Source organism: Tympanuchus pallidicinctus, unplaced genomic scaffold (assembly GCF_026119805.1).
Source record: "Tympanuchus pallidicinctus isolate F22 unplaced genomic scaffold, pur_lepc_1.0 scaffold3, whole genome shotgun sequence".
Lineage (NCBI taxonomy): Eukaryota > Metazoa > Chordata > Aves > Galliformes > Phasianidae > Tympanuchus > Tympanuchus pallidicinctus.
Genome location: NW_026294747.1, coordinates 68,497,798 through 68,525,349, shown reverse-complemented (window position 1 = coordinate 68,525,349; position 27,552 = coordinate 68,497,798). Strand labels below are relative to the sequence as shown.

The 27,552-nt window shown below is 36.9% G+C and overlaps 1 protein-coding gene across 3 annotated transcripts; it reads right to left on the bottom strand.

Annotated features, from left to right (window-relative positions):
* Positions 1 to 1,661: 1,661 nt before the first annotated feature.
* DYNC2I1 (dynein 2 intermediate chain 1) lies at positions 1,662 to 26,370 on the bottom strand. 3 transcript variants are annotated; one of them, XM_052694326.1, is made up of 24 exons: positions 26,212 to 26,370; positions 25,040 to 25,093; positions 23,217 to 23,640; positions 22,662 to 22,714; positions 21,723 to 22,046; positions 20,779 to 20,840; positions 19,788 to 19,848; positions 17,424 to 17,501; positions 16,050 to 16,245; positions 13,991 to 14,093; positions 11,963 to 12,092; positions 11,353 to 11,464; positions 10,897 to 10,991; positions 10,468 to 10,597; positions 9,432 to 9,604; positions 8,734 to 8,896; positions 7,891 to 8,001; positions 7,220 to 7,281; positions 6,467 to 6,518; positions 5,356 to 5,416; positions 5,005 to 5,101; positions 4,611 to 4,742; positions 3,023 to 3,246; positions 1,662 to 2,091 (listed from the first exon to the last, which is right to left on the bottom strand). In XM_052694326.1, the coding sequence occupies exons 1-24, from the start codon at positions 26,224 to 26,226 to the stop codon at positions 1,920 to 1,922; spliced, it is 3,084 nt and encodes a 1,027-aa protein (XP_052550286.1). In that variant the 5' UTR covers positions 26,227 to 26,370; the 3' UTR covers positions 1,662 to 1,919. The 3 variants fall into 3 exon arrangements, with proteins under 3 accessions (XP_052550286.1, XP_052550287.1, XP_052550288.1); XM_052694327.1 differs by having other exon boundaries at positions 19,788 to 19,845; XM_052694328.1 differs by lacking the exon at positions 26,212 to 26,370 and having other exon boundaries at positions 23,217 to 23,267; positions 25,040 to 25,086.
* Positions 26,371 to 27,552: the final 1,182 nt, after the last annotated feature.

Here is a 27,552-nt window from a genome sequence, read left to right as displayed (position 1 = left end):
ATTTATTATTGAGAGCATTTTAAATGTTTCACAACAGCAGTATTTACCTCCTAAATAAAGATTGTTCAGTAGAATGTGTTTGCATATGTACATACACCAAAACTGCCAAGAAAAACGCTATGGATATGAACACACTTAGGAATTAACAGCGGGCTTCTTTCAGCTAAGCTTTTCATTTCTAATTACTTGCAATTTTGCTTGCTTCTGAGACTTAAGAAAAATCCAATAAGTTATGGTAGCAATATTAACTTCGCAATCATTAGAAGCAGTGGATGGAAAATTAAGTACTGTTTTGCTTAAAACAATTTTACAAGCCCTTATGCATAGAATGCTTTTCTTGCGTTGCAGCATACCAATACTTGTTACTTTTCTGATTCATGGTCAAAAATGCTTACATGAAAGTACATTTGAAAGGAAGAAAAGCAAAGCAACTACTGCTGAGATGCTCCTGCATGACAAATAGGTTACTGCAGAAACCCCACAATGAAGATGAGAAGTCACTCTTTTTCGTGCCCATTAGCAAATCTATGGCTGACCACAGATCTCTGAACTATATTATATGTCACACCTGTACTTCACCAGGCTCTGCCCTGCAGCTCTTCCCTGAGTGGTCAGGCACCAGAATGGGCTGCACAGGGACGTGGTGGGGTCACCAACCCTGGAGGTGACCCAGAAACATTTAGATGCTGTAGTGAGGAGCACAGTTTAGTGGGAAATATTGGTGATAGGTGGACGGTTGGACTGGATGATCTCAAAGGTCTTCTCCAACCTTGGTGATCCTATGATTCCATCTTGTTTTTGAGGAGAAGGGAATGTGTAAAAGAATAGAAGTTCAGTCTTAGGGTGGTATATTGTTGATTATCTAAGGCACTCACCTCTTAATGCAGTGGCTTGGCACCACCATGTGGCCACTATGAGTTTGCTCAATTTAAGGAACAGTTTATACAGAAAAAAAAAAGTTTGAAATGAATTAATTAGAATTTACAAATTATTTCAGACTATTTTAGAAGACGAAGTACATTGCAGAAATGTACATCCACTAAGTTCAGAAAACATTATCTTTCAATTGTCATTTTCTTCCCCAAATCTCTGGGGATTTAAAAACTTTTTTAAAAATTTAAAAATTTTTTAAAATAAAACCACATTTTATTTTATAATCTTTAAATGACAAGTTGGAAAGGCTACAGAAATTAAAGACAGTTGCTGTGGGTGATTTTGTTCTAAACTTTACCAACAGTATGTAAGTAGAATGTTACGGAAAACTCTCCTCTTTCTCACTATAAGAGCCTTCAAAATGATTTACAGGATTAAACAGGTTAGTTTACATTAGAAATCCCAAAGGATTTAGAATTTCAGTAAGTGTCCCAAGCACATCACCTCCAGTGTCTGATTCAGGGTATCTATCAGGACAACTTGAGCTTCCAGGTATTCATTCTGCAAAGGTTGCGTGATGAAATCAGCAGTAATGCGTTGTGGAATGTGAATTTGTTTGCACAGTGGTTTCAGGCAGACAAAAAAAGCTTTACCAAGCATTAGTGTGTAAAAGACCAGAGATAAAGCTGCAACGTATTCAGGTTGCTCACACAGAGGCAAAATTTTATGTTTGCTAGACAAAGGACGGCAACCATTTACTTCTGAATGGAATAATGAAAAACAGTAGTGGAGTAGGAATATATTTGAAGAATTTTTGGAAAATATACAAATCTAAAATTCTTTCAACACAAAAATACAGATCATCTTTTTTTAGTACAATAAGCAAAATTTGATTCTGTCACTTTTAGGACAAAATACATATTTTCAACTGAAGTAATACACAGATTTTATTTAAAATATATGCAAGTAATATACAAAATTATGCTACAAATCTTTTAAATGCCATCAAAAATGATAAATATTTTGCACCAAACTGTTTTCTGCTTCTAACAAGAGCGCAACAGAATCAAATTGAGTTTTTCAGATTCCTCTGGCTGAGGTAATGCCCACTTCTTCTTTATATAGTGAATGTCTATCTCTCCAGAGTTGTTGGCCAGCACAATTCCTAACAATCCATTTGTTTTTTCTGGTTCTCCAAGTAGAGCCATAGTTATAACACTGAAATCAAAAGGAGGAAGAGGAGGGTGCTCTGATTAATTGAGACAAAGTGTTTTTGCAAGTTACTTATCTTTATCTAAATGATTCCTGGTATATTATAATATTAATGATACTGTACTACGATAATATTAATATTACTTACAGAGTAAAACTAGTTAAAAAAATACATTTACTTCCCAAATTAGCAGCACTTTGTTATCTATAGCTGGAAAACCAATAAGGAATACTTTTAGTTAGAAAGACATTCACCAAAATAACTTAAGTCTAAGGAAGAGAGATTCTCCCCAGCAGGGAAGAAAGAGAATCCTCAAGACTGTAATTCAGAAAGGCTAAATTGAACTGATTATGGATCAATCTATAGAATACCTACGTATGCTGCGAGTGTAACTCACTACAGGATCAGCACTGTGAGACTGCCCTGGTTTTAGTCTTGGTGAAAGTACGCTAGCCAAAAATAACATTGTTTGTGTCAATTAGCTCAATATCTATGTTGAATAACTTAATGTATACAGGAATCTAAAATATCCTCCAATAAATCTCGTGCATTTCTGGGGCTGATCCTGATTCAGAAAGTTATCTTTGTCCTCAAGCAGTCCACTGATTTCAGTGGAGGTAACACTTTCCTCCACATGTAAACAGCAACTTTTCCACATAAAGAAAAACAGCCATGCCAGTGATAACATTATTTCTGATTTTCATTGATACTAACACTACTTCTTTGTCAGACTGTATAAAATAATATGTACATGAGTACAGACTAAAATTACACTAGATGTAGTTTCTCTAAATTTCACAAGTTTAAAAATACAATTAGAAAAGCAAAGCGTAATAAATATTTAATTTTAAGAAATCTCCACCCAAACTCTAAACAAAATGTAGATCATAAGAATATGAGTATTTTGATAAAAGTATAGTACTGTAATGTACTTACTTCTCTGACGGAATAGTTTGCTTTGCCACAGGAAACAAATCACTTTCCAGAAGATCCCAGATGTAAATATTAGACGATGCATCGAGGACAAAAAACACAGCAGGTCTTGTTAAAGCCCACTGCAGGGCAATAACTGGCTGCCCATTTGTGCTGTCATTCCACTGCATGAGGGGATACTCTGATGTCATTTGGTGTAACCTAATGCTTCCATCTGAACAGCCAACCTATACCATTGTCAAAAAGAATGAAACAAGCAGGTTAAAAATCACTTCAATTCCAGGCATATAAATAAAATTAGCTATCTGAATTGGGTGGCACACACCTATTCATATTTCACTGTATAGACTATCCAGATTTTAACTTTTAATGAGACCTTGAGTTCAAAAGCAGCAAGTCTGCACTGAGTATAACAGAGTAATCAAATCCACTGATCTTGGCAGGAAGCTCCAATTTCCCATTTAAAAGTTCTCAAACTATCAATTTCACTGCTATGATCAGCACAACGTGACAGCAGTCTGACCCAGGTTGAGGCCTGAGCCTTGAGATCAATTCAGAAGGCTACTTAGTGACACAGGTAAACTGTAAAACCAGGAACAGTTTTCAGGAAAACAGACTGTTTCTCACTGGTTCCAGACATTTTGTTATCCTGTGGTCTTCACCTTCACTTTAGGAAGACTCTTAGGATTTTCAAATGACAACTACTTTTAAAGATGACTCTACAAATTGTACTCGCAGTCATAAGGATTCTTCAAATACAAACTCTAGATCAGTATCACTTCAAATACATACACTTGTGAAAAAGGAAAAAACTTCCACACAGGTACACAAAAGCTCTGAGAACTGCACACAGTGACACAAGATACAATGGTACACTGTGGCCAAATACATTTTATACCTCAAGTAATCCCAAGGAAGTCATGTAAATCATAGCATATTTAGCAATATGCATTATTTAAGAGAGGATCAAGTACAAGTATATGCAGGGATGAGTAGATAGAAAGTAGATATGGAGCTAGAGTCAATTTACACTGAATAAACTATCACAAGGGAGATGAGTAAAATACTGTGTGGCAATAGGAACTGCAGAGCCAGGTTTGAAGACACCTGATTACATGCAGGATGCTATTGCTGCCAGGCATACCCCAAGAGAAAGGGGTTGTCAGCAGGCCAGCTGCAAGACCATGAAGTGGAAAATATGGCAAGGAATGCCCACAGACATTTCTTTCACAGGTATCTTATTTCCAAAATGATTACCTTACTGAAATACACACAAATAAGAGTGAAAAACAGCTTAAGCACCATCACTGCAAAAGTCCTGCTAGTAACGCTGAATTTCAGTAACATCAGAATAAGGTACAAAGCCAAAGGTATCCATGAGACTGACACTTGTATTTGTGAGCCTCACATCCTCCACACTATACATAAGCAAAGTTAGGACATCAGGACAATATTTGTTTGCCACCCTTCTTTGCAGCTGGAATTAGCTAAATAAATCAGTTAACACATCTAGTTAGATTTGTCACACTGGAAAATTTCCCTTGATACGTAATTAAAAATAAACTTGCATTAAGTAAAAATGTTTTCATACCAAAAAGAGTGACTTTCCAAAAGGGAAGAAATCAATTGCATTGATGCTTATTGATCTTATCCCACTCTCCTGGGGTCTGAATAGCTTTGGAAGAACTTTTACATCATGTCTTGTACCACGGCCTACCAGGCCCTACAGAAACAAAACAAAGCAAAAATTATTTGCATTATCAGTATTACAAGATAATGTTAGTAATTCAAAAGTTGACATTTATGTATTCACTTCACAAAACAGCTAACTTTAAAGGTTATTAATAGTTGGCAAAAGTAACCATATTTTGATAGTATTCTCAAATTACAAATTTTATCCACAGTCTCGTGATAAAAATCCAATTAAATGGGTTCACACCCAAAACCAAAAATGACAGCGAAGTGAATGTCAGCATATTACTCACAACGTTTGTTCCAACAATGAAATGATTTGGATCAGATGGCAGAAATTTAACTGTCAGTGTTTGAGGCATTCTCAGGCACACATCCTTTGGGAAAAGACTAGGAAAAACAGACAGGTCAAAGATGAGAAGAATATAGTAGAAGTTCTCCCCTAAAGCTATGCATGTATACTACAGAAACTCTTAATCCAAAAGTGCATGAATAGCTCTAGGAAATCTAGGCATCAAAAAAACCATAAAAAAATAATGTAAATATGGTTAAATACCCCTTATGTAACAGTAAATCAATGAAGTGTAGGGAAAATTAGCTTTATGAGATGCATATGTAAAATCCAAATGCCCCTATTTTGTTACCTCTTATTCAATTCCATGGCAGAGCTATGTACTAACTTCACTTTCCCTCCAGGAATTAAGCCTAAAATTATAGAAATGAATTATTCAAACCGATTCACGCACTCCAAGTAAAACCAAAGCTATCAAATAAATGCTTTCATAATAAAACTGTTTATTGTAGGTGTAGTTTCTAATATGTTAATATGCAAGAACTTTACGTCATTTACAACAATTGGTTTCCGAATTAAAATCTGAAGAGTTCAACCTTTGCCTTGATCCCTCACAACTAATTACAGTAACGAGACAGTAAGAATGGTTACAAGAAGTTATCCCGTGTTACTTGTTACTGCTGACCAAAATTCTTCAAACTCCAGAAGTTCTTGCAAATGAAAAGAAAACGAATAGCAGCAGAATTAAAGTTGTGTTCAGCCCTCCACCATAGCTTTAAAATGCACTCTTCTTCAGACAGAAATACCCAGCGTTACCAGTTAACACAGCCACATAAGGCACAGGAAATTATAAAGCAAAACTGATCAACAATTCTAGTTAGCAATGCTTACCTGCTTACGTGTGCTCAAAACCAGACCAGAATTTTAATCACAGCCATTTTCAGACAGGTAAATATGCAAATCCACATTTTTTCCAAGAACAAAATATTTTTCTTTGTTTGGTAACTCAGTGAGGACTTTCCCTTTTCCTTTCACAGAATCTCCTTTCTCACACTGAATCAAATACCTCACCGAGAACTTTCACCGTCATTTTTGAAATGGAGACACAGGTAACAATAGCAGTATACAAATTGAGTTGACACTGACGACAGACGAAGAATAGCACAAAATCTCCTATTTCTTCAAGACAAGTTGATGAGGACACACAAATACTCTGTCGTTACAAGAAATGTGCTCGTCTGCGGTGGCGACCAGCAGCACAGAATTAGCAGAAGAGATTCAGACAGCAGTGAAGCTGGGGCTCCTGATGCCTACCATTCATCCCAAAATAGCAAAGGTATGCCCTATTCAGAATCCATCTTTTTGTCAACAACATTGCTTTCTCCTACATTATTTGCTGTCACCACAGACCACTCTCCCTCCTCAGTAACTTCACATTCTCAAAAGCTTTATATAGTACTTACCTAAATCAGTTTGTGAACCAGCTAAATCCACTTTCTGTAATTCTACAACTACCTGTAAAGTCAATATTCAACATTAAAAAACAAATACTTACCAGACCTTAAAGTTCTTTAATGATTGTAATAATGTATGACATACCTATCTAAACATTCCTTTAAAGTCTAACCTTACGACGACTACAGGTAGACTCTCTACTCCCTGTCAGTGTTTGCAATGCTAAAAATAGTTTCACATGCCCACCAGGAACTCCCTAGAGGAAGGCAGAAAATGGGAAATCTTTTCCTATACTTACCTAGGATGGTAGCTGGCACCACGTTGGTTTAACAGGGAATCAAAAAAAACAGCAGGATAATCTTATCCAGAGATTTCTATATTTTGCCTCTTCAACATTTATTTCATATAAATTACAAACATGACTTCTCCCATACATTCAGCACACTCTCTAAACCACTGCGATTCAAACAAAATAAAGTGCACAAGTAACAGGCAAGGTCCATTGTTCAACTGTTAGAAATAACTGAACGTGCTCCAATGAAGCAGAACTACTGACTGCATGTTCAGTGATGTTCCTGTTAATAGCTTTGCCTAGCATTAGGGAGTCAGGTCAAACATTTTGAGGAGAACTCCAACAGAAAGGCCAGCAATGCTGTATTTTGCAGAGATGAAATTCTCATCAGAAATGCAAAATTTGCATTGCTTTTTTTTATTATTATTCTGATGCTATATTCTACCTTTTCAATATACATATTACTCACCCACGTGTTAAGGATTCCATTTTCATCCATTGAAGCTATCTGAAACGGAGGGCCTGACATTTCTACGGAAGAACAACAACAATTCATATCCATGCAATCACCTTCATCCTAAACGACATCAAAGGATTTTAAACATTTCCTGGATTAATGCATTCTCTGAAACTTTTGTATTCTTGCAATGGAATTAACAATGTCTCCTTTATCACACTGCCTGAGAATTTGGGAACATAAGGATAAAAGCCCCTTTATGAAGGCTGGTCCTTTAGGCGAAAGGTGCAGGAAGAAGCACCCATTAGTGTCACACATTTTAAGAGCTGTCAGATAAGAACATGTTGCTTTAATGATACGAACTGGAATTTCTGGACATTACAGAAGGATTAAAACTTCCATAAGGCAGTTTTTGAGTGATAACAATTGTTGTGGAAGAACAAGATATTGTCTTGAAAATGGACATTATTACAAGCAAGCACTCTCATCTGATGTGAAACTGTGCTGAATGAACACAAGTCAGAACAGAAAATAAATGAGAATGTTTTATGTAACTGATACTAAAAAGAACTTAGAAGGCAGAAGGCAATTTAAAAAACCCTAGAATGTGGCTAGGACATATTTATTTTACTAGACACCTAAAGACTCAGACATACTGATTCTATGCAGAGCACTTTACCTACCCTCATGATGAAAGAAACTTGTGAGACCATAATTCTGTTGAGCATATAGAGTTGAGACAGGTTCCACTGCTAGTATAGGAGAGGTGTGGTTGACTGAATTTAGAATACCATCTGTAAATAAGAATAATTCAAAGTAAACATTACACTACTTTCAACAAAAACAACAAAACTAACCACTTTTTAGCTTATAGTAGAAAATGATGACAAAGATATGCCCAAATAATGAACTCTGTACTGAGTTGCTTTTAAAAAGTCAAAAGTTACTTTTAGAAAGTAAAAATACAATACTGCAAACGGATTTCTAAATTAGCAAAACACTGTTAGATAAACCAGTGTTTCATCATTATTTTTCACTTCTAATTTTCCAAATTACTGTTGCAGCATTTATGTTGCTTATTACTGTTGCAGCATTTATGTTGCTTTATCACACATTTAATTAACATCTTCCATTTCAGAGCCACCACAAAGAGAACTATATTAATTTCAACCTGCATAAGCTACAGAGGAAAACATAAATCACTGCTTACAAAATAGGAAAGACAAAATTGAAAGTTGAAAGAAAATGGCTTTTCCAAAGTATTATTTAATTGACAGTAGCTATCCCTACATAAACAGTTCACCATGTGTTTGACTACCAGCCCACCGTGCAACACAAGTCCAAATGTCTTCATTCTACTAAGAGAAATCAAAAGTCTATCAACAACCAATTCATGTGTACTTCAACATGGTGCTGCAATTTGATATGCTTGTGAACAAATTAGGTTTGGTCATTTGTAGTATTTATTTGTAGTGGAATTGCTTCACTGTCCACAAACTGACTAATGAGAGTACATTTATACCAACCAGTGGAAAATGTTGGAACCCTAAACGTCCAATCAGTTTCACTGAATGTGATGTGAGGATGCATTCTTGTGTCTTCTCGAAGATCCCACACCAACAATGAACCATCCACTGTTCCAGCAAAAACTAACGTTGTTTTACTGGGACTAAAGCAGCAACATAAGACCTGTTCAGTAGGAAAAATATACATCATTGATACAATGGAAAAGATCAGTGATTTGTAAGTCTGAAATACGTTCCTCTTGGGCATCCAGAAAAGACAGATTACAGGTGTGTGCTGCAGGAGGACAATTTAGTTAAAAGTAGGACACAAAACTTCTAGTAAGCCCTCACTTGTCAAGACAGTTGTGTAACCTGCAGGCCCTGCCACAAAGCCAAAGGAAGTAATTCAACTGTTACTCCTCTCTATGATACAAGATGTCCTGACAACATCTGATCCCCGTTTTACTTCTGTTCACATTTAAACCGTTAAATGCAGCCAACATTACAAAAGCAACAGCAAAACAAAGATCACCACTAAATTCTGGTATTAAGTAGAATACTGTTTGCTCACTAGGCTCAAAAGTGGATTTTTTATTTATTTATTTATTTTTTTAAAGACGCTGCTGTATCTTGCAGCCAGTCAAAAAACCCCCAAAAACCAACAACACAGAATATATATAATAGTGTTATCTATTCAACTATAAAACATTAAAACATACCTCAGAGTCACATATTAAAACTTTCTGAGGACTGGAGAGCTGCCAAATGTTCCAAACACATATGATGCTCTTTCTGTTCAGTAAAGCAACACCTGCTTTTTCAGGTAATCCGTGAACAGAAAGCAGTGCCTGCCTCTGAACTTGAGAGACATATAGGCAGGATATCTTCCGGTCTAAAACATTGGAAAAAAAAAATCAAGAAAGAAAAGAAAAAAAAAAAAATCACTGGAGATACAAAATCATACTTAGCTGCCATAACAACAGCTAAATAAGCTAACACAATTATGAAGAATATTAAGAGTGGATTGCTTTTAATGCTATTCAAGAAGAGAGGTGGGGTCAGAGAAGGAATCCAAGAGAAAGGAATAGAAAGCAAAAAAGGAATAGATTTAGGAAATTAACAGTATGATTATTCTGGGTGTAAGTAAGCCAGTGAAAGAGTCTGATCTGATGTCAGTATGTACACTGAAAATTAAGCTGAGTCTCAAATAGGAAACAGCACAGAATTCTTGTTCATCTCACATGCTCACATTAGGATACCTACATTTTGGGTTTATAATAGGTCTTCTTCACAATTCTGGATTTTTATTCTTCTTTTCTCTTTTCATTTGAACTTTTACAGTTCATGTGGGGAAGACACAGCGCACTTCAAATATATCAGGCTGTATTTTTTCCCCGTTCAGTGACTTTGCCTTATTACTTTGACCCTACTTTCTAGTCTAAAGAGCCTACATGAAATGACACCCTGTGAGATGGCCTTTCACCAACAGTGCAAGAAGATACAACAGGACATCATGCTGATCAGTGGCTATACTTCTGGTTCTGCAGCAGCTAGGATGTAACCTGTGTGAAACCACTCTGTACTGACTTACAGCAAGATTAGAACAATTAAGTTAGCATTACATCATCTATATCCTGGTATATATCCTGGTATATCCTGTGCTGTTTGTACCTCAGTTATGATAAAAAGCATGATATTTTGCAAAAGGAAGAGTTCAAACTGTATACTAAGAAGTGTAGAATAAAGTTCCCTTACCATGGAGGAATGGTTGGTTAGTATTTAACTGGAAACAGCTATCACTAATAGACAGACTGGTTTGTTGAGATCTTTGTTTCCATCTGGGTTGTGCTGCAGCTTGATCTTCCTCTAGCAAAACAGCAATCACCTTCCAAACATAATTACATTTATAGAAGTAAAAGGGTCATCTTTCAGTTTTCCTACTGTAGCTTCAAAAAGCAGATTAATTTAATAAATCTTTACTAACTCTCACGTTTACTTTATACTTTTGCAAATATATCTTAGCACAGATCTGGTTCCATGCCTTTACAGAGAGATTAGCCTCACTGATAGGAAGTACTATTTAGGTAAATTATTTAGATTAGACAGAACAAGTACTGTGAGTGACCTGCCACACTGTATCTTTGTGCACACGACTCATAAAGGATATTAAGTATGTACGTATACCTGGCCTGCTGATCGAAGGAAATTTGCTAATCTTAGTGAATCAATTTTGGGCGATTGAGCTCCGTTTGCTGACATCTCCTGGCCATTTATGGGACCTAGGAAAATAAAAACAACCCAACAAAACAACAGAAAAGAAACGTGAAGCTTGACTTAAAAGGAAATCAATTAAAACAAGTACAACAGTGTTTTAAACACAAGGAGAAAGGCAGGAATCTACTTCTTTTCAGAAGCAACTATAGTACTGAACAACATGCTCTACTGGGGAGTCATATCCACTACAAACAATCCAGGAGGAAGAAACTATTTCTGCCACATATTCTCCACTCTCTCCATCAAGGAACTCAGTGCCTACAGCAGGTTTCTGTCAGCACATTACAAGTTCTGACATTAGGAAGATTCAGTACAGTAAGATTACGTGCAGATACCTATAATTGACTAACATTAAACATTATTCACCTCCAGATACAAGGGCGCTTTCTCCTGGATGCTGTGTCCATTTCTCCAATGTCTCAACTTCCTCAGTCTGAATGTCTCTGTCAAGATTGTCCTCATTACACTGAACATAGGCCTAAAGTATAAAGACAAAGTGAGATGAGTAACACAGCTAAGAAGGACAACACAGCACATAGAAATATTCATGTTTAAGTTGAAGTGCTCTCTCTTCAGTTCCTGAATTCAGATCTAAGCACATCAAAACCAACAGCACAGCCATACACATTTAAACACATTTTGCCCAAGACCATTTGACCTACTGAAAAAATACAAAACGCTTCATATTATGCGTGTAGACCAAACCCAGAACACTTGGGACAGGGAGCCAAAAACATACAGAAAGTCCTTTATAAAACAGGGAAGGAAGATCCCTTCTAGCGCAGAAAGGAAATGGCCTATTTGGCCCAAAAGCTTTAATATTATTGCTTTATAGTAATAAAAGACTAGAAATGAAAAGTAACAATTTATTAATGAGCTATGTCATTAGCTTTAATATCTTCATTTTGCAAGGGGAACTACACTCCAAAACAAGAAAAGACATTCTCAGGATGGAAATATTACATTTGTTACTTACCTGCTTAGTGTTCATTTTACCATAGTTCCTGATATACATGTCATACTCATTTACAGGAGGCAAATCCAATAAAGAAAAACTAACTGAGAAGTCCAGATCAATTAGTGGGAGAAGCTCTGTACTCCGTTTTCTGTAGAATACATTTCAAAAGAGAAACACAAAATTAGCTAAGACCAAGTACACTGCATTCCACAAGAAAAGTAACTTGATTTACTGCGTTAGCACTATTTAAAAATCCATTTCTCTGTCTGAAACCCTACGGCTTCACTCATGTAGCTACGTGGCTGATGAAAAAAAAAAAAAAAAAAAAAAAATCTTTGTCACAATGGACACAATAATCTTTCCATTCTGATGTCATAAAATTATTAAGACATTTACATTCCAAAAGTTTACTGCTTTAAGTACACATTCAAGCTACAGTACAGGTTGCTTGGTAATAGGAACATTTTTGTTGCCTTTTTCCTTTTCCACTATCAGATTTCTTTAATTTACTTAGTATAAATTCAACTCATGCTGTTAGGGGCCAATTCCACACTTCAGCAGTGTTCCAGATATATATTTTAGTTGTTATTTCTTCTCAGTAAGATAGTCTTTAAAAAAGAAAAAGACTAGAGTAACATAAGATGGAATGGCTCTTCCAGTATTTTCTGTTGGATTTTTTTTTAAATGTATATGGGGAATTTTCACATTTCCCTTTTGCTGCTAAATTATATTTATTGCATTTTCTTATCCACATTGTTTTTAATTCCGCTTCCTAAAACATCACCTCTTCAGAACCACTGCAGGAACAGATTGCTGAGATATAATTCAAACTCATGCAAATAGCTTCCTCATTAGAAATCTTAAATGCCACATTCAGAAAATTCTTACATTAAATAAACTAGCCTCGTGGTTACATACACAAGTCCAAAGCTGTGCAGCTTGTATATGGGATGCTGTCAGTCTACTTATTGGTAGTAACTTATTATCACAGTATTAAAATTTAGAAACCTTTTGTGCTTCCAAGAAAATGCTAGTTATCTTCAGAGGCTATATACACGTTAAGCATGTAAAGACAGTTATAGGCATAGCTATTCATGTAGGTTCTACAAAGCGGTGCTCTATACACTCACATGAATGCAATGATGGGTGGATTCACTTTACTGGACTTCAGCTGTCTGAAGTTATTTATCTGAACTGCTTGCTCACATTCCCTCCATAATCAGGAGAGAGTGACAAATAATTCAGGTGATTCTTCAGACAGAGCCTACCTGAATTTCCTAATCTCTCTCCACTGTACATTGAGAATGCCTAGCCAAAGAACTCACATGAAATTTGGACATACAAATTTAAGCAGCTTGAGTTAGCCTAGACAATTACATTTTTCTTCTGTGAACACTAGCCACTGATGAGCAGCTACAAAGCAACAGAATCCAGTACTAACAATAAAACTGATTCTTAGATTTACGTACTACTATTGCAGTTTATTTAATAGCAAATAAGAGAGATACACAGTGCTTCAGGTAAATCCTGGAACTACTGGCAAGTTCCACAAGAAATAACCATTGCTATGGTTTCTTTAGCATAGAGTAGTCCAGAAGTCTCAGATCTAGACCATTTTAAAGTCAGTAATAACATGTTTTTACACCAACTTGTGTTATTCTGAAAATGGAATATACTGTTTTGGAAACAGTACGTACCTTACAGCACCTTGAACATGGCAAGAATTACAGTCCAGCAGAGCCCCAAAGCCTTGCTCTTTTGCACTGTAAGTCCGTATCTAATTAAGTGACTGAAGAATTACACAGAGAAATGACAATGCTGGCAACTCATTGAGTAATAAAATGCTACACAAACTGATACAAAGGTAACTTTCCGCTGTCAAATGACATATAACAAAGCCTGCTTAAGAACTAATTACTTTTAGGCTACAAAATAATATTTGACTCTAAACCTCACAGGCTTCTAAACTTCAGATATTTCAAATATAATGAAAAAAAGACACCTTGCATGTTGACAGCTGATGTGGATTCTTTAAAACACGCTTACTTCTGCTTATTAGCCATACTCTGGCTACTTTGTCTTTGATGTGCTGTTTCAAAATCCATGAATATTCCACGAAAAGAGTTTCTGGCAGGAGGGTATTGTGTTTCTGTAATATTAAAAAACGCTGTAAGTCTTATAATTCACAATTCATACAGCACTAAAACATAAAGAAAAAAGTTGCATAATCAACGAATATAAAGATGTTATAATTATGAAATAAACAAAAGAGTTTGGCTAAGCAGGTTATAATGACAAAAAGAGAACAGATAGAAAGCTAACCAGCATCCTGGGCTCGCTGCAGAACTCCAGAGGAGGGATCTCCAGAAGGGATCCTTTCCCGCTGGCAGTCAGCCCTTAAATGGCCCTAGGAGAGGTGCAGCCAGGCTCCAGCCCTTCCAGCAGCACAGCTGAATTGCCTTCACCTGTGCTCCCATGGCTGACTCAGTGCTCACCTCAGGTGATCAATCAGAGGTTCAGGCTGTGACTCAGCATTCCCATACGAAAGTATAAAAAATGACGGATTTGTTACCACAAAGCTATAAAAAGTTACTAGATGGCATATTACATAACCTCTAGCACGCTGGTATAATAAGCACGTTGGTATAATAAGCCTTTTAACTTCAGTAATTGGCCAGCCTTTTCCCCTTATTATGGCCCATTACCAGTCAATCAATACAAGTGAACACTGTTATTTTCACTTTAGAAGACTGATGCAGAAAGTGCCTCTTCCTTTCTTCTCTCATTAGCTGGTTCGCTTTTACCCTGTATACACCTAAAACAACCTACAACCAATTTTAAGTCATACTAAATTCACACACAACACACCAGGTGCATGCTACATCTCTGAAGAATTCACCTCTACAGCTACCAGAAGACTCATTAACAGAAGCATAATTGATACCACTGAATGAATAACGTAAACACTGAATACTGTTGCATTTTTTTTTTTTTTTTTAAGCAACAATTAAATTCTGTATTAAGTTCAGTATTTGATATCATCTCAACTTTTACTTTCTTCCCTGGTTAGGTGAAAGCCAGATGAGCTAAATATTTAAGTTCCAGACAGAACTCATAATGCTTCACTTCCTCAGAGGAAGAGTGCACTTACTACGAGGCAGTGTGAAAGGGGTTTGAAACTTCTAAATTTTTTACTAGAATGATTAATAACATTTTAACCAAAACAAAACTTTGGAACTTTATAATAAAAAAAAAAGTGTAATTTACAAGAATGCAGTAAGTACTGTAATTCAGAATTTGTAATCTCTCTATAAACATTACATATAAGAATTCCATACTCTTCATTAGATCTGGAGCTTCAATAGATTTCTGTTATCAGCTCCATATTAGTAGAAACATAATAAGAATTGTGTTAATCTACTACAAGAAGAAATCCATCCTGCAAGGCAGTGTTTCTGATTTGTGACGAAAACCTGACTGAGAATCCACTGATACCATAAAGGCTCAAAGAAACACACTGCTCTTCTCCTATGACCACCTTAGTTTTGCCATACTCTGTAATAACTACAGTAAAAACTTGTCCAAGATTCTTTTTCACAAAAGTAGAGAGTGTAAAGGGGAAGCACAGGTGTAGCTTGCTAAATAAAAAGATCTGGGACTCAGAGATATCAGATCAACTAAGTGTAAGACTGCACCTTAAAAGTGATACAAAACTACACATGTAAGCAGTAAATGCTTTTCTCACTCCTTCCCTATCAGAGCAGTGACTGCAATCTTGATAAAAGAAGGCCAATGAATGTCACCTAAGACTCAAACTGTTCTAACACATTTCAAAATCCAGACCTCCTCATCCTTCCCTTTCCCAAAATAAGACATATTAAATGTTAGTCTGTACATTTTTATACTTCACATTTTCAATGATTAGTAATGCCTCAGAATCATTCTTTAGCAATATGAGGAGTTTCAGCACTTACCACAAGTGACTCATGTAAAAGACCAGATTTCTGCCTCTTGGCAGACTTCAGGAAGCAATGGCCTGTTTACTCAGAAGCTGTTCGGGTTACTCACGCACTTAATATAAAAAGACTGGTCCCTACTCACATACCCATGACTGGTTCCTGTTTTTCCTTTCTGATTTTCAGTGGCAGTGAAGTACAGATTCTATCATTTTCTGCATTAATTGCTCTTTGAATTTCTTCAATTTCTGATGGCTTGGAAAAATGAATCTCTCTTAGTTTGTCTTCTGTATCTTCTTCTTCACTTTTGTCTTCATCATAATCATCAAAATCATCTTCATAATCCTTTAGAAGTAACAGTGCTTTCAATAACTAATAAGCATGGATTACAGATGTATTCTTCAAGATCATCTTAACAAATTAGGAAATGAATTCCTAATAAAAACAAAATTCTCATCCATTGGCTACAAATCCTCTGACTGAATGGAACTTAAACATAGCTACTACTTCATATAAAAACTACTTCATATAAAAATGCTGATATTGTTGGTATTTCAACCAAGGGAAGAAAGTCCCCTAGTGTCATTCTTCAGTGCCTCAAATAAGATTCTTTTTCCTTTTATTTTTTTTTAATATCCTAAAGTAGGGACTATTTGTTTAGGCAAATTATGTATTCCTTAAAGAACATGGTGGTGTTCAGTACTGTAAATGCTTCATACCCATACAAAGTTGTTTATTTGCTAGTTAGATTCAACACCTTCAATGGCACCCTCAAATTTTCCTAAGGTCCATATAATCTGTTTTCAAGTCCACCCTTAAGCACATAATAAGAATTCTTTTAAACACAGCTAAGATAATTCATCTCATGCTCACAAAATCACTTAACAAAAGATAGGAAGAAGCTTTAGAAGTGCTTGCTTATCTCCACTGAATGCAAAGGGCTACTACAGTGGATACCTCAGTGGGCATCAGACCTAGCCTCAGTGGAGATGAATTCTACTTTAGCTGAACAAAGATGACAACGCTCTTGGTTTAGCTAGCAATAAAAGCTCTTTTAGTATAGTATTTTATCTTTAAACTAAATAAAGGGAACTAAAAATAAGAGAGTCCAGTCAAACAAATAAGTGAAAGGACTGCTATATGTCAATACTTTTTCCAATGTATTTTTGCATTAAAAAATAATGAGGGCATTTTTTCCTCATTAAATTGGTAATATGCTGCCATTATTTAATAAGTACAGCATTTTTCACAGAATCCTATTTAAATAATTGAAAGCCAGCCAGACAGAACAGGCATCTTATGAAGACTTCAGCAAAAGAGAAAGCTGGTTCCCAATCACCAAAGGTATCTAAGTAAATACAAAGTAGAGAGTTTCAACATAACATTCTAGTTCCATATTTAGATAGCCATGTTAAGGTCACCAAAATATAGAAGTAAAGCTCATTTCTGTAAATAAAGTTAACCAATATTTTGACACTTCAGAATTATTTCAAAATAAGGGACAATTTTATGTTTTTACTTACTTCAAAATCATCTTCATAATCTGCTGAAAAGTTACCCAGCTCTGGGTCTGAATTATAGATGTGTGTACCTTTGACTTCCTAAACAAAAGCAGTAATTGACACTGTTACACAGAATCACCAAAATCACATTTTCTAAGAACAAAATAAAACTGTTCTATTTTTAGGGGATTACATTAAGGTATCTCCATACCTAAATCATACTGCAGGACTCTATTTGTTGATGAAATAAAGCAGATGTTGGAACCAGAAGAGATACATGCATGCAATGAGAAAATAAGTCGTACATATACAAAACCTTGTTAACATTCAATTCTCTACTATACTTACACACAGTAAGATTTATAGTATCCCTGAAAAACCTTCAGAGAAGCTGCCTTTAATTTACTGAACTTGTTTAAAATAACTAACATGATAATTACCCCAGCGTAATAAAAAAATCAAACCAAAAACTTAACCAACACACATCAATCCATTCAATCTTCAGTCAGTCACACACTCGATCCTTTCAGGACTGTTCAAGAGCTTCCTGACTCTGCAACAGGACCAGGGATTGCAAACTCATGAAATTCAGGTCAGCAGTTTGTCTAACTCAATGCCTACAATCCCATTTCTATCAGCTGCAACTACAGCACGGATTGGTGTCTACCTGTTTTTCAAAGAGGTATCTCCAAAGCATTACAGCTCATATGGACACCTTGTTTTTCAGCCATCAAACTGGCAGAACTAGAACTTAAGCACTTGTATTTCTGGCTGCCACTTTCAGTCATTTCCCAGGCCAATCTTGGGATCAATAATAGATTATATTAGTTAGGCTGTCCATCTGGAACAACTTGGACAAAACTGGTCAAAATTTCCCCGTGGAATTTGGCTTGACTGCCTCCTCCTAGTTTGCCTTCTATTGCCAATGAAGACAGAGAAATTAATGCAGAAGACCAAACCTAGAATAATTAAACTACTTATTTTTCCCCACAAATTACAGAGGCAATTCAGGGAATTTTATATCCTCACCACAAACAACTCATACCTAAAGGTGAGCTAAATCCAGGCCTAAACGATCAGTGCAATGCCAGCTACAACCTGCAACCTCAGCTGTTGGAAACAATGGAGGAAAAGAATAGTTTGAATGAATCAGTTGATCCAGCATGACTCTCCACCACAGTGAAAAGAACTGTGCATATTAAAAAAATGTTGGAAAGCTTCTTTCAGGAACACCTCAGTATTTACGTCCCAGACAGTACTATGCTGGGCACTGAGGACAATTTGCATTCTGTACTGAGTTCAGCTCTGGCCACCCATATTCAAGACAAATGAATGCAAACTGAAACAGAGAGACAGATGCTCAGATGATGGGAGGAATAAGAGTTTGCATTGTAAGGATCATCAAAGGAAGGTCAGAGAAAGAACAAAGATGCCTCCTATAAACTCATTAGGAGAAGAAAACCTAAAAAAGTATTTAAGCTAAACTTTAGTCCTAAAGAAAGAATAACAGGAATGTATAGGAAACTAGAACATAAGAATAACAGGTAACAGAGGTCTTAGAACTGTCTAAGAAACAGATGTATTCATAGCATGAAAACAGATTGTAATCGAAGTTAAAACATCTGAGTTTGTATGAAAGATAAATGGCTGCCCACAACATGAGAACACAAAAAAGCATGTCTTCAATCAGTGCTACCACATTTTCTCTCATCAGAACTCTAACCATAAAAAAAAAACAAACCAAAAACGAACAGCAAATAAGAATGTGGGTTTTGGAGGATGGTTACAAACAGCTCAAAAGATCATAAAATATTTTAAAGCTTTTCATGATAAAATTATGCTGTATCTGCACAGATGGTTCCAAATAAACCCAAGATTATGGAGCCTGCATACTACAGGTGCACCTGTCCATTAAAAAACAAATAAATGAATGAATGAACACCCTGCCCATTTATAAAAATACTTCTTTCTTGTGGCAACTGTTATAAGTAACATGTTGCACTGCTGGCTGCATTTTGTTTGGCTTACACTACTTCTTATTCGCCTGTGTCAGCTGTTCAGAGAAACTATAGGTAACTGTAGATTATTTACCTTACATATGCCTGAAGTCCTCCCACCTACTGAGAATTACTTCTTCATGTGTAGTAGATACTGATAAAAGATTAATATATGGCTACCTTTAATGCTTGGCAAATTTATACAGCATAAATCCACTTTCTAATACTACATCCGAAAAGAGAGTTCAATAGGTATCTGAAGATAAATGAATATACATAAATATTACCTCAGAATGGTAAAATGGCACTGTATTGAAAAACATACTGTAATTGTTATGAATCCAAAGAAAAACACAACATTTTAAGATCCAAAATCAAGTATTTTTACCTCTTGACTTGCATCTCTTTTCTCTTTTTCACTGATTTTTCCTTTATCTTTTCCAGTCCTACTGAAAAACAAAATGTCAGTTTTAACAGTTAACTCAGAAGAAAGCACGGTTGGTTTTTCTTGTTTGTAAGAAAAAAATCAGTTTTTCCTGCAAATTAAAAAAAAACCCTGAAACTTTCCAATACAAACAGGAATATTTCTATAAACAATTTTATAGATGTTTTTGATAAAAAAGTAAGAATGAAACCACAAAGAGATCAGACAGCCAAGAACTGCAAAATAAACTCATCCACACGTAATGTCAGTAATTCCAACAATGCAAAAGAATAATTGAAGAGGAAAAAAATTTGAAGCCCATACATATTCATTTTATTAACACCTGCAGACAAGTGGACATCAAGATAGTACTGGTGTAACATGTGCTAATCTATGTAAATCATGGTCTGATATTCAAAGCTGGTGTTTCATTCTGAGGGTTTCTTTGTGAGGACAATAAGATATAAAATCAGGGAGAAAATGGAGAACCACATCAGCTCCTTAACAATTTCTTTGATTATTTCAGAAACTGAGTATCAGACTTTGAGACTGTTCTGAGTTGGTCTTAATATGGAAGAAAGTGCTCATATATACTGGCGGCCGGACTAACAAAGATGAAAAAGCAACAATAAAAACAGGGTTTGTCATAAGCCTTACCTTTGTCCACACAAGTACATAGTGAATTTAAGGTGGTAAAACAACAGCATTTTTGTCTGCTGAGCTAAGTGCCTAGATTAATATATCTGTAGTTTGCAAGGACAGCAAAATTCCTCCCACTACCGTGGTGCAGAAAAAAGAACAAACAGAATATAAATACGCACATTTTTAAATAAATCATACTGGAGACAAAACACTTGATACTATGAGATCAAGATTTCATGCTTAATGTTTTAGTGGTGACTGCATCTGAGTAGATGCCATATAGTACACACTCATTTTAAATCTCTGAATTTACCTTACATGCTCATGGCTCATTTCTTCTCCTTGATTCTCCTCCTCTGTTTTGTGTTCACTCTTCTGTAAAAGAAATCATAATATTCAAGTGTCAGAAACACTAGAAGGAAATATGTATATATGCCTATTTTAGTAGTAGTAGTGATATTTAACAGTAAAACAGGTTTATAATAAATTAATTGCAACAACACATTGGACATTGGTCACTGCTTGTAAGAAGTTCTGTGTATTAACTATTTTCAGAATACTCTCCTCTTTACAACTATGTTAAAGGAAGAAACCAAAATATATGTTATACACATGATATGAGTTTCTCCTGAACATATTAAATACTTGGGAGAGTAAAGGAAAAGGGACCTTGAGCCTTCTCCTTTATTTAGCACAACCTCTAAGTATTAACTTATTTAAAGACTACTTTAAAGTTACTACACCAGTTACCAATGGTTTCCCAGTATTTGACTTGACTCTTCTAGTCTATATTATGAAGGTATGCCAAACTCAGGAAATGTACTCAATAGGTCATTCAAGACAAATTTCCTTTTTATATATCCACAAACATCAGAAAAAGGAATGTGACTCTGAAACGGAATCATGAGCATAGCTGAGCATATTCAGCAACAGCTATTTGAATAAGTCACTACATCTTAATGCATCTCCAGCCTGCTCTTGACTTTTGAATGTCACAGTAATCAAGAATTTTATTTTAAAAAAATAATCTGACATACACATAAGTTCTCTATTTGAATTTCATGGGTAGAATCAGCTCTGGGTTCAAACACTTCAATGCAGATACAGTATTTTAATCTACCAACTTAGCCTCAAATTTCAGAAAATGTTGACATACAATCCTGCTATTTTGATTGCTCACCTTATCAGTAATTATATATAAACAACAAGAACAAGTGATAAGGTAATGCTTTTAAGTGTAAAAACAAAAACACTAACCCTAAGATCAAGCTTCTTTCTTTCATTTTCCCCACTTTTTACTCTCTTCCTATCTTCTGCTGGTCGTCCTCTGTCTCCATGGGGATATTCCTCCACACATCTCTTTGACTTATGTCTTTCTTCCTCTTCTTTTTTGTAAGATTTATGACTTCTCTCTTTTGAAAGTCTGTCTTTTCCTGGCCTGATGGAATGCTCTATTTTTTCCCTGTATCTCCTCTTTTCTTCTTTATTCAATTCTTCATCTTTCTGTAATTTGTGCCCATGTTCACCTCCTCCAAATCTGTCTGCTAAAAATGCATCAATGCTGGTTTTCATATTATTATCCTGCAAAATAAGAAAAAGAACACTGAAGAGCTAGAAAGCTCTACAAGATTGTTTTATCTTACAAATACATTGTTTAAATGGATAAAAACAGACAGATTTGCTAATTATCTATCTCCATATTGCCATTATGGATCTCCTGGCCAATTTTTTTCAAAAGCAATGAAGTAGAAGCAAGTTTTGAATTATCACAACACTGCAGATTCCTGTATTTCTTCAGGGGCACTGCATAGTTTACACTATAGTCTCTTCTGATTACATATTCTTCACATACAAATTTAGTTATTTAATTACTAGGTTATCTATCATAAAATAAGGTGTATACCTACCAATATCTTTGCAACAAAGCATAAATAGCAGATGAGAAAATCTAACGAAGCTGTACAAAAATAATGCTATATTTACAACCCCAAAATTCCTTCTTTTTTTAAAGGAATGAAGTATCTCCTTAAAATAGAATGGCTCAGTCATATTTCTTTCTATATTTTGTACAGTTGTGAGAACCTTGCTTTACATGCAGCTCTTGAATTTCTTGGGGAGCGTGGTCTGGTCCAGTTTCTTTCTTATTTTACCATCTTATCTTACTCCATCACAAAACACTGCATTCCTTTCCCTTACCTTCTTCCCTGTATGTCTCCTTTCTCGCTCTTCACCTCTTGTTTTTTCCTCTTCTAAAAAATATGTAAAAAAAAAAAATGCACATTTTATACTCACCCTTTGTACATAATTAACTGTAGAAAAGTGCATGTAGAAAACATGATTTCATTGACAGTGACTTTCTAAAACACACTAACTTTCTCAAACAAAACTCAGTTGAAATTCTCTGTACAAAGCTTTCTACTTTCCTGATGAACCCTTCTGTTTTTTTCATAATGGTAAGAGTAACTACACATGCTACTAATGACTATTTGGGATTTAAATGCATCAAGCAGCAGAGAATGTATAGGCAGGAAGGTGCTTACCATTCTAGTCAACTAACAAAAACAGTGAAATTAATTATCTTTTCAAAGAAAAGGAAAACAGCATCAAAATTAAAAAATAAAATATATGCCACAGGATTCTTCAAAGATACATATCTCATAAGGTACTCAAACCTGCTTGTCTTCATGCTCTCTGATTTTCTACCTAGAAAACAAATATTTCAAAGTAAAAGAGCAACACAAAGCAACTCACCCAAACGATGCCTGCTTTTTTCTCTTCTTCTGTGATGTCCTTTATCTCTTCCTTCAAATGATTTCAGATCATTATGCATATCTGGTTGCTTTATCTCATGTCTTTTATGCATTTTATCACGTTCTCTATTGCTCTCCCTGTCTTTATCTTTCGGTACACTGTATCTTTCCTTCTCTAAACTCGACTCTTTAAGCTTATCTTGATGTCTCTCTCTGTCTTGATCTCTGCGGTGCTCTTTTCCCCTTTCTCTCATTTTATCCCTGTCTCTTTCAACAGATCTCAGTCTCTCTCTTGTTCTTTCCTTGCTCTTCCCTCTGTCTTTGCGTTCATCTTTATGAATGCCTACATCATGACCAACCTTCTCTTTCTGCAGTTTCTTTTCTCTGTGCTTTCTGTCTTCATTTTGACTCTCTAACTGTGATGCCTGATGTACCAAAAAAAAAGACAAAAAAAAGTCTGTTAGAAAGAACATGTGAGATTTATAAGATGCACTTCCAACGTATGGGAAAATATTTTGGTAAAAAAAATACAGTAGAACTGTGCATTATTCTGTTTACAGTCAGACAAAAAAATTATCCGAGTGTCTTACATGGTTTTGCTCATGTAGAGAAACTGTGCCACCTTGTAAAATACATAACAGAAACAAAGAGCAACGATGGATGACTGGACATCCTGCAACTGCCATCAGAATAAAAGACTAGGTTTTATTTGAACAGAAAGCAGAACACAACATAAAAAGTTGTAAAAGAGAATTTTTTGGCATAGATTCTATGAGGACGTTACTATCCCTGTATCTTTTCAACGTCATAAGAGGTTATATTTGAACATTTCTGAAGCATGTTCCAAAACTCCCACTGCTTTAGCTACATCCAAGATTTTGGCTATTTATCTAATGCAAAAGAAATAGAACTTTATTTGATTACAGTCAATGAGAAAAGTGAATTGAACTTTATCCATCTGTTTCACAGTAATGAGAGCCCAATCACTCTATTTCTGGTGGGACCAAAACATTTCAAGCCAAATTTGTTAGCTTTACCTTACTTGGAAGTAGAGGAAATATTACCGAGTATCTAGAAAGCACAAAGTACTTACTGCAGCACTGGCACTGAACTAATGGGAAGCTTTGAAATGCAATTGGCAGAAAGTTAGGTAACAAACAAGTAGAGTATCTACTGATTATCGATGAAGTAATGAGTATCTGCACAAGACAGAAAGAAAGACGAGCATTGGAAAACAGCTTTTAACAAAATAGTGATGAATGTGAATAGTGTTACTGATCACAGCATGAATGTGTATTTGGCCAATGGATAAAGTAATTAACCAGCTTAAAAACACATGACTAATGTAACAGATAACAGCAGCAATTACAATACAAAATGTAGATGTAGGAAACTGAGTATGTATGTATTAAACAGAACTGTAACTTGGATTTGGGTGGTTGGCAAATCAGACCCCATTGTATAATGGGATTCCCATACCAGTGGTATCATTTCCATTTACTTAATTATGAAATCTGAGCAGTAATATTATATGACTTGCATAACTAGAAATGGTTGAATGTGCCAGACACTGGACATAGCTGGACTAGACAGGTTCCAGATAGCCCATTGTGGAAAGAAAGATAATAGCTATGCATTAACAATCTGTACAGTTCGTATTCACCAGAGCAGTTTTAAAGCACAGCAGAAAAACCTTGTGAAGGTAAAGATCCCAGAACACAGAGTTCCAAGTAGAACAAGCAGTCATACCTCTCTGTTTAGACTGTCAGTAGATGCCACCTGTACAAGATAAGTTAATAAAAAAACTAATAGAAATGAAATTACCCGAAGATGTTTCCTAAGTTCTTCTGATTTCCAAGTATCTTCTTTGGTTCTTCTCTAGAACAGAAAAGATAGCAAGACAGTAATCAATTTCAGTGAGAAGTAAATCACTTAAAAATAAATAGCTTTCCAAACGCAAAGATCAAGAGATAGATAAGTAATGCCAAATTTTGTTATGTAAACATTAATTTGATTTAGTCAATGTATATGTGTTAAGGTCCTTTCTTATCAGGTTCTTCTGATTTGACTAGACTTGGAAGTGGCAGAAGCGCGGACTTCTACTGGATTAACCAGCTGTTCCCATAAAACCTCACGGCCAATGCCTATGATGACAGACAGAACCCTTTCAGGAAGCTCAAAATTCTTTGTTTTTTCAATGACAGCCATTCAATAGTATTACAGACCAAGTGGGTAAACACAGCTGGGCCACATGCCTTTGAGAAGTAATCAGTGTATCAACGTTATTGGGTTCAACCCCCAGCTTCTACCTTCTAAGTTCGGGTCAGAGATTTACTTTTTAGTACCTCTGAGGTTGGAGAAGGTATGGGGAACCAAGTTCAGGGTTTGAGAATGAAAAATGTGAAAATGTTTGCCTTATCCCATGTCATAATTTCCCTCACTGGTATTTAGGGCTGTTGTGTTCTCTCACTGATCATTTCAGTAAAGACTTTGGCTCCATCCTTTTCCACATAACCTCTTTAGATACTGGAGGGCAGATCTCTTTTTTCCCTCTGGCTCCAGTGGCTCCCCAGCTGCTTTCCCACTGACATGATGTGCTCCAGACAGCAGCCACCTCACTGCCATCCTCTCATTTCCAACACGATTTGCCCACTTGAGAGGGCCATTCCTCCAGCGGATAACACGGAATGAGGTTTATTCCATTACAAGAATAAGGGCTTTCTCTCTACCACTATTTGACTGACATCGCTGCGCCAACAGAACCGGGAGCCGAAGGAGCGGCGCAGGGAGCCCCAGGGCGAGCAGATACAAGGAACGCGGCCGGCAGCAGCGACACCCGGCCGGGCGAGGGGACCTCGGCGAGCGGCGCGGCGCGGCGCGGCACCTCCGGCACGCGGAGCTGGGGCGGCCGGGGCAGAACCGGGCGGAGGAACCGCGCCGCGATCCCGCGGGGCCCTAATAAGGGCTCTCCCGACTCCCGCAGCTCGATCCCTCACCTTATCGCCCTCCATGGCGGGGCGGCACGTCCCACCTACGCCACCGGCCGCCTCCGGGAGAGCACGAAGGTGCGGTGACCGCGTCCGGGCCTGCTTAGCAACGAGTGGCGGGCGAGGGCCCGGCCGGGCAGCGCCGCGCGGGGTTGTGGGAACGGGGATGGCGGTGTTCGGAGGGGCGGGAGCGCCGTGTGGGCGGCAGAGCTGCGGCGGCCGGCGTTGCTCGTCCCCGCGGTGGGTTTCCTGTGGTCCGGGGGAGGCTCGGCCCTAAGCTGCTCCGCGTTATTGTGCCCTCCGTTGGCCTTCTATAGGCTGAGAACCGTGAGACCGTTCCTAAGCACAGATAATTCTATTTCAGTGAAGTTACTGTGCGAAGAAAAGCGCTGAGGGCGGTACGCTGCGTCACGCATAAGATATACGTATAAAAGAGCTGCTAACGTTCCCCGAGCAGCACGGCAGCTCTGCACCGCGCGGCCGGTGGCCGGCTGCCCGGCACACGTGAGGCGAGGCAGGCGCTGGTGGCCCGAGGGCAGGGAGCGGGCTGTTCTCACAGCGCGTGTTTATAACGTGGAAACGTGCTCTGGTGGAAGCTCCTGCGGGTGCTTGCGGGGTACTTTTTCTTTCTAGCAATTAAAAAACAGCAACAGCAATGCAAAATCCCCACGGTCCTGTTTTAGTTGTAGAGGAATTGCTGCGCTGACTCCAGTGATGAAATGCAACCCTTGGCCTTAAATAGTCTCTTGACAAGCGTGTACATATCATTGATGCAGGTTTCTCCTTTTTTCCTTTGCACGTTTCCTTGTGTTGCAATGTAAATTAATAATATAAAGTTTGCCTTGCTGTCTGGAATATGAAATCTTTCATCATGTAGCAGAAAAGCAAATCAAGGAAGCAATTCAGAGAAGAAAATCTTGATATTTTATTTTTAAAAAATTAAGTATGACATAGGATCATAGAAAGGCTTGGGCTAGAAGGGACCTCAAAGATCATCCTGCTCCAACCCCCTACCATGGGCAGGGCTGCCATCCACTACATCAGGCACCAGCTCAGGCTGCACAGGGCCCCGTCCAGCCTGGCCTCAAACACCTCCAGTGATGGGGCATCCACAGCTCCTCTGGGCAGCTGTGCCAGCGCCTCACTGCCCTCAGAGTGAAAAAATTCCCTCACATCTTATCTACATCTCCCCTCTTAAAACTTAAGACCTACATTACATCCACTAAATATGAGTATCTATGGATACTAAACTATTTATAAATATCCATGTGAATAATTTAGCAGTCTTTGGCCAAGCAATGATGATCCATAAGCATTTTGTTATCTGCCTTCTTGAACAAATAGAGATGT